Source organism: Hippopotamus amphibius, chromosome 12 (genome assembly GCF_030028045.1).
Source record: "Hippopotamus amphibius kiboko isolate mHipAmp2 chromosome 12, mHipAmp2.hap2, whole genome shotgun sequence".
Classification (NCBI taxonomy): Eukaryota; Metazoa; Chordata; class Mammalia; order Artiodactyla; family Hippopotamidae; genus Hippopotamus; species Hippopotamus amphibius.
Genome location: NC_080197.1, coordinates 89255212 through 89262663, shown reverse-complemented (window position 1 = coordinate 89262663; position 7452 = coordinate 89255212). Strand labels below are relative to the sequence as shown.

Sequence of the window (7452 nt, the reverse complement as noted above, 5' to 3'; positions counted from 1 at the left end):
GGAAAAAGCAATAAGGGGGTGGGGTGAGCGTTTAGCGCTAACACTTCCCCTTGAACTTAAAGTCTTAGGGAGAGACACAGATATTGATAAACAGGTCATCAAGATTGTCTGACTGTGCGCACGTCTCACGGGCCTCTGTGGAGTCACTCCCCTACCCCACCCCAACCCCCACACCGTGCACCTCCCCCCCTTCTGGGGCATCTCTGATCTCTCCCAAGTGGCAGGATGCAGCCCCCACATCCGCGTCCGAGCTCAGAGCACTTCTCTTGCACTAACCCGCCCTGGCGGTGTGTCCGGGTTTATGCTCAGGAACAAGGCCATCCCCCACTTGTGTGCCTCCCTTCCCAAACCTTGGTCTCTGTTCCTAGCTCACCCCTGGGTTCCACTCAGTGCCAAAGTTTACAAAAAGGGGCAAGTTTGTGTTTGTGTGAGGTGGCTAAACCCAGCAGTGTGGCTTCAGTCAAGAGAAGAAGGCCTGAGGACAGCTATTGTGTCCTGCCCACAGAATCTGGGACTAATAGAAAATAAAGAACCAAGCACAAGCCAGCATGTACTTTCCATTAATTTTTTTGTTTTTAATATCAATTGACGTTTTAAAAAATACAGAGGTGTTTGACACAGAATAGCACCATTGTGTAGGACACACACAGTTCCTGCGCCCAGCACCTGCAGGGGGGGGGTCCTCTTGCCTGGGCTGGGGGGCAGTCACTCAGGGGGCGTTTGACTCACACCAGTTAGTTTCCTGCCTCTGCCTTGACCCAAAGGTCTTACAGGAAGACAATAAATAAATAGAACACCGAGATTTTATTTTGCAGTCTGCCCAGTTCAGGTCTCTTAGAGAGGGGGGAGAAACGTCCAAACTGTGAGAGGGTGGGATGAATGGACATCAGGTCAGGTCAGCCATTCAGTGCAGAGTCCTAGAGTGACTGGGATTGGAAAGTACTTGGGTCCTTTGGGTTTGCAATGGATTGTGTTGTTTCTAGGTTCAGGTTTTTACAAGAAGCAGACAGGCCCTATGTCCACACCGAATTCCTGCTCGGGCCCTCCGATGTCCATGGGTGCAATGTCAATGATAGGGAGGCGCGAGGTCTTCTGCGACCGGTACTCGATCATAGTCTTGCCCCACTTACCGGTGTGTTTCTGGGGGAGAAAGAGAGGAGAGTCAGTGGATGCCTTGTGATCCGGTGCCGGCCGCCCTGGACCCCAAAACTGAGCATCACAGGACACAAAGCGCAGGACACATCCGGGGGGGCCCGAGACCTCTTTTGGAGTGACCTCCACCTGGACTCCAGTCCTCAGCAGCAGGGCCTCCTCCCCCTGCCCTTCTCCTTCCCCCTCCCTACAGTGAGCACCCAGCCTGCGAGGGAGGGCAGAGGCCCACACACGTTGCGTGAGTGTGCCCACAAGAGTCACTGGACACACTGAGCCAAGGGAGGGGAGGAGACGGGACACCGCGCTCCTCTCCCTCACCCGTCGCTCTGTGTGTCGTCCCCACATAGCCCCTCACACGCGTGCCCCTGCAGGACTACGACACCTGCTGCGCACCAACCCCTTGCCTGCTCCAGCCTGAGCCCCGGGCCCCGGGGAAGCTCATCTCTCTGGCGGCCCCGCCGGCCTGACTCACCGTGCAGTCATCCTTCAGGACCGTATACGTGAACCTGCTGTTGCCCTCAGCCCGGATCTCCACGTCATTGGAGCCCTGGATGAGCAGGGCCTTCTTGAGGTTGCCAGCAGCTTCGTCCAGGTAGGCGATGCTGTTCTTGCAGTGGTAGGTGATGTTCTGGGAGCCCTCGGTGGACAGCAGGCGCAGGAAGGTCATCTGGACGTTGGCGGTGTTGGGAGTCAGGTTGTCATCTCCATAGCTGAACTGTGAGGGCGGAAAGCAGTGGCGTGAGGCCCGCGGACTGGCTGGGGGGGCTGCCCACCGACCAGGGTTCCGAGGAGCTGAAGGGGGCTCTGGGCGTGGGTCGCTGGGGAGAATTTTTGCTTCCAGGGAGTGAGGCAAGCCTCCAAGGACCTCTTCCTCCACCACTAAATAGAAAAAATCCTATCCCTCCTCTTTCCTTCCTCTTAAGCCCTCCCCACCCCACCCCCAACTCCAGACTGCTGAGAATGTGGGCAAAATGCTGAAAACTGCCAGGGAGAAAGCAGAGAGAGATTCTGAGGCACCACCCCTGGTCTAGAGCAAGCAGGGACTCACGTGGAAGCCACCGTTGATGGTTTCTCCAAACCAGACGTGCTTCTTGTCCTTGCTCTTGCTGCTCCACCAGTTCTTCTTGGGAACGCTGGCTGGGTTGGGGTAGACGCAGGTCTCGCCAGTCTCCATGTTGCAGAAAACCTTCATGGCGTCCAAGGTGCAGCCCTGGTTGGGGTCGATCCAGTAGTCTCCTGCAGCGGGGAGGCAACACCCCATCGGGGCTCAGACGGGCACGGACACAGAGGGCCAGGCCTGCCTGGGGCGACAGGAAGGCCTGTGGGGACACCATGGTGGGGGTGGAGGTGGGAGAGGAGCAGGGTGTGAAAGCCACATGCAGCCAAAGGGAGGGGAGAGAGAGGGACCCAGGTGAGGAGACCTGGATGGAAATGTCCGGGGCTAAACAGATGTGCGAGCAAAAGGGCAGGAGCAGGGCCTGCCTGGTGGGTGGAACTCGACCCTGAAGTCACTTCCGCCAGGCAGCCATGGCAGGACGGGGCCAGGGTTGCATTTTCTCTGCTGTGAAATGGGAGCGCCATCCGTGCCAGAACCTTCCAGGCCTGACTCTGCCCTGCGCTAAGAGGCGTCTGCTCCCTCGTTCTGAAGGGGACCGTGCCCGGCGGGCTGACGTCCTACTCTCTGGGGCGGGGGTCCTGCCCTCCAGGCTCACCGCTCTTCCACTCAGGGTGGCAGAGCTTCAGGTCTCGGCAGGTGCGAGCGGGGTTCTTGCGGGACCCCTCGGGGCTGCGGATGCTCTCAATCTGGTTGTTGAGGGACTTGAGTGTGGCATCCACCTCGGCGTCGTGCTGTCTTAGGTTGCCGGCTGCCTCGTCGGCCCGCATGTACTGCAGGGGGTCGGGGCCCTTCTCTCTCTGGCCTAGGCCAGCAAAGGCAGACATGTCGATGCCAGGGCCAGGGGGACCTGGAGGGCCAGGGGGTCCAGGATTTCCAGGAGGACCCTGCAGCAGGAAACAGAGAAATCAGCCAGGAACTACGGGGAGACACCCCTCCTGTGTCCATCCCCACGTTCTAGGATATACTAGAATGTCTTCTTCCCAGTCCCATGAGGTTGTGTGTGTGTGTGTGTGTGTGTGTGTGTATGCACACACAGCAGGCCAGGACCAAGAAAACTCCCTGTTTTTTCATTAACCCCTCTCTTCTGTCTCCTATGGGCCCTTTGAACCTCCAGGTTGCTCGCAGGATAAAGGATGCTGTCACAGTAGCTGCAGGCTAATGCCTCGAAGGAAGCCTTTAGCATCAGAGCTCAAGCATCCCTGTGCTGGGAACACCCCAGACAGCAGGAAGGAGTCAGGACACTCACAGCAGGGCCAGTTTCGCCTGAACGTCCACGGGGTCCAGGAGGTCCGATGGGGCCGGGGATTCCATTAGCACCATCTTTGCCAGAGGGACCGACGGGGCCAGGAGGACCCTGCAGGCCAGGAGAGAGAAAGGCAGTGAGAAAAGAGCCATCGACAAAGGGAAGGTTGGGGAGGCGCTGGGGCTGGTGAGGTGGCCGTCCTGGTAGCTTCTATGTGCACGTTTTCCCATTTCTCCGTCATAGATGCCCACGCTGGTCTCTATGTGGCCAAGAACCAGCAGGATGGCTACAGAGCTCTCCTACCCTCCTACGGTCCTCTTTGTCAGATCCTGTTCCCAGGGGGTCTGTCTGACAGCTGAGAGCTGCTCTTGTGTTCATCCTATGATCTCAGGTGCTTCTCTGGCCACAGTCTCACCAAGCTAGTCCCACCTTTGCTGCCGAGTGAGGCCCCCGAGTCTGAGGCTTCCCCAGAAGCAGTCACACTTCCCTCCTCCCCAAACACCTGACCAGCCCCCTGGCCCCGCCCCGGAGGAAGGGCTCCATCTCACGTACTCTAGGGCCAGAAGGACCAGCAGGACCAGAAGCACCTTGGTCTCCAGAAGGACCCTGTGCAGAAGGAAGAGGCAAAGGTCAGAGGTCCGTACAGACAGGGCCCCATCTTCCAGGTCAGGAGGCCTTCTTGAATATGGGTATCTATTGGGATACGGGGAGCAGAGACGCGTGCTACCCCCACGCCCCTCCCACGCGCTCCTCCCTCCGACCCTGAGGAGGTCCTGGACGTTTCTTAGGATGAGCCCAGGTCGCCGTAGCAGCATGGGGCACTCGCGTGGGCTCTGTGGGGAAGCGGGAGGCGCGGGGGAGCCACGCGCAGACAGCAGCACTCACGGGGGGGCCGGGCAGACCCTGCAGGCCGGTGAAGCCACGGTGTCCCTTCAGCCCCCTCTCGCCTGCCTCTCCGGTTTCTCCTTTGTCACCTCGGGGGCCTTGAGGGCCCTGGGAACGAGACACACAGACACAGGGTGGGTCAGCTCGGGCCAGAACAAGAGCGCGCTGCTGGCCTCCCCCACGCCAAGGAGCCCCCGGAGCCCCAGGTCCCTGCCGCCCGCCCCCCGAGCCCGCCTGTCAGGGACCCAGCACAGGACGCTCAGATACTCACTGGCATTCCCCGGGCTCCAGCCGGTCCTGAGGGTCCCATGGGGCCTTGTGCACCCTGCGGGGAGAGTGGGGGCAGCGTCAGAGCACAGTCCAGGCGGGGGGGCCTCTTCTGCGTCCGCCCTGAGGCTGCTGCTCCCAGACCCAGACCCAGGGACGCCCCCGGGGCCTGGGGTGGGGGAGGGCGGGTGGGGGAGGGGCTCCCTGCCCACCTGGCCACCCTCCCCCACCATGGCTTTTACTGACTCAGAGATACTCACAGCTTCGCCGCGGTCTCCCTGCTTGCCAATCGGGCCAGCGGGGCCAGGAGAGCCGGGGGGCCCAGGGGCTCCGGGGCCACCCACGGGGCCGGTCTCACCACGATCACCCTGTCAGGAGAGAGGTCTCAGGCTCAGGGAGGAATGTTCCAGAAGAGACAAGGAGAGACTTGAGTCTGACCCCAGCCCTGCTAGGCCGATGGAATGTCCTCCCCGCGCCACCGCACATACAGGCCCCGATCCTCACTTTGACTCCAGCTGCACCGTCTCTGCCAGGGGGGCCGTCAGCACCGGGGCTTCCCTGCACAAAGGGAGACAGACGCCATGAGAGCCCGCCATCCCTGCCTCCGCTTCCCGTCCTCCCTCAGGAGCCCAGGTGTGTTCCCTCCATCCAGCCAAGGCTTTCTCAGCAAGCTTCCTCCTGCCTCCCTCCCGTGCGCCCAGCGCTTAGTCTCCGTGGCCTCTCTCTCCCATCACGACCTTCCCATAGAATCTGGGCCCCTGGGCTCGGCCCGTCCTGTCACCCCTTCTCCAGGGCTCCCCTCTCCCTAGAACGGGCTACCCTGCAGTGGGGCCCGCTGCTCACCTCGCGTCCAGGTTCACCAGCAGGACCAGTCAGGCCAGGAGGACCCACGGGGCCGGGGGGACCTCGGTCTCCAGATGCTCCAGGAGCTCCCTGCTTGCCAGGCTCACCCTGGGGAACGGCAGCAAGCAGGATGAGTGTGCGCTCCGACACCCCCCGAGCCCTTCTGGGGAGCGGCTGACCGGGGCTGCATTCCGAGGGTGCGGAGCAGGTGGTGGCCTCGGGGTGGACGGGCCACCAAGGGCGCCGGGTAAAGAGCCTCCGCCTGACCCAGGCTGGGCCAGGCTCGCCTGGAGGAAGGGGCGTCCCCACTCACCGATGGGCCGGGCAGGCCGGGGAATCCTCGCTCACCACGCTGCCCAGGCAGACCGACGATGCCCCTCTGACCAGCCAGACCCTGGGGACCTGGAGGACCGTCGGGACCCTGAGGGAGGAGAAGAGGGAGGTGAGAACCTGAGACGTGACACGGACCCGCCCCCACCCGTGCGGTGGCCGGCTGCCCGCTGCAGAGGTCCGGGCCCGTGCTCCCCCGGCCCTGCAGGGCACGTCTCTCCGCAGCCTCCCCCTCCCCCTGCAGTGCCCCCCTGCCAGCCCCACAGCCCTGCTTCCCTCACTCTGGGCTCTGTGAGCCCACATGCCTTTCACATCCCTGCCCCAGGGACCTTGGCCCTGGGCTGCCCCAGCCTGGGGTGGGACTTACAGAAGGACCATCATCTCCAGGCTCTCCCTTCTCGCCAGGGGGTCCAGCAGGACCTTGGAGGCCAGGGTCGCCAGCGCGACCAGGGGGGCCGTTGTCTCCTCGAGCACCTTTAGGACCATCTTTTCCAGAAGGACCAGGGGGACCGGGGGGTCCAGGGTTGCCCTAGAAGAAGGAAATGCGGGAAGTGACCCTTCCCCATCCCTCCAGGCCTGCCAAAGCCGCCATGACCCTCTGGGGGCTTCCTCCACACCAAGGGCAGCTTGACCCTGTCCTGGTCTACCTCTTTCTTCTTCTCTCCCATGTGAGCGCTGGGCAGCCAGCCTGCTTCCTTCAGCCTCTGCATGCTTTCCGTTTTCTGATCTACTTGGACTCCCTCCTGCTTCCTTCCCTTTGGCCTCAGCCCCACCACCGGTCCTCGAGAACAGCCCCAACCTTGCTCTTCTGACCCCAAAGCCTTTGCGCCAGCTCCCTCTGCACTTGGCAGTGTTGGTGAGCTGGGTGACTTCCCGTCATCTCTTCTCCCTCTACTGCGAACTCCCCAAGGGCAAGATGTAGACTTTCTCATCCAGCACAGTGTGCTCAAGAAATGTGTGCCAACGATGAAGGCAATTGTACCAGCCCCTTCCTGTCCGCTGAGCCAGGAGCCCGTGGCCGACAAGAGGGCACAGCCCCAGCTCCCAGCTGTCTACAAGGAGAACAGGGCCCTGTGGTCAATGAACTACTCCTCCCAGGAGAGGGAACGGGCACAAAGACGTGTAGGGGACTGGGCCAGACTCTTCGACCCCTGCCTGCGCCTCCCACGCCGGGAGTCGGGTAGGAACCAGCCGGCGGCGGCACTTACGTTGGAGCCTGGGGGTCCGACGCGGCCAGCAGCGCCAGGGAATCCGGTGGCTCCCTGTGTGAGGAGAGGAGAGACCCTGAGTGCCTCGGACCCTGGAGGCCCAAGAATCAAATCTGGGGGGGGGGTTCCATAGGCTGATGAGGACAGAGGCGAGGGGCTGCACCGCAGCAAGGGGGCGCTAGGGAGGGAGAAAGGGCCCCCAGGTCTGGCCCCTGCCTCGGGCAGCTGCAGCTTCCAGGCCCCGCGCTCCTGCAGGGGCGACTGGGCTGGGGCATTCTCTCCCACCCGGCTGTGGGACATGCTCGGGAGGGCACAAAATCGGGCTGAGAAGGAAGCGGGCGGGGTGGAGCCTCTGGGCCAGGCCTCCTTTGTGGGGCGGGGGGTGGGCATGAGAGAAGCCGCCGCAC

At 62.2% G+C, this 7452-nt stretch overlaps 1 protein-coding gene across 2 annotated transcripts in view; it reads right to left on the bottom strand.

Annotated features, from left to right (window-relative positions):
* Positions 1-554: 554 nt before the first annotated feature.
* The window catches only part of COL2A1 (collagen type II alpha 1 chain), a 31130-nt gene continuing 24232 nt past the window's right edge, over positions 555-7452 (bottom strand). For both annotated transcript variants that reach the window (XM_057701533.1, XM_057701534.1), the window contains 14 exons: positions 7046-7099; positions 6205-6366; positions 5821-5928; positions 5508-5615; positions 5169-5222; positions 4925-5032; positions 4669-4722; positions 4398-4505; positions 4065-4118; positions 3516-3623; positions 2865-3153; positions 2201-2388; positions 1625-1867; positions 555-1140 (listed from right to left, as the gene is read on the bottom strand). In XM_057701533.1, coding sequence (XP_057557516.1) covers positions 994-1140; positions 1625-1867; positions 2201-2388; positions 2865-3153; positions 3516-3623; positions 4065-4118; positions 4398-4505; positions 4669-4722; positions 4925-5032; positions 5169-5222; positions 5508-5615; positions 5821-5928; positions 6205-6366; positions 7046-7099 — 1785 coding nt within the window. In that variant the 3' untranslated portion in view covers positions 555-993. The remainder of the gene's footprint in view (positions 1141-1624; positions 1868-2200; positions 2389-2864; positions 3154-3515; positions 3624-4064; positions 4119-4397; positions 4506-4668; positions 4723-4924; positions 5033-5168; positions 5223-5507; positions 5616-5820; positions 5929-6204; positions 6367-7045; positions 7100-7452) is intronic.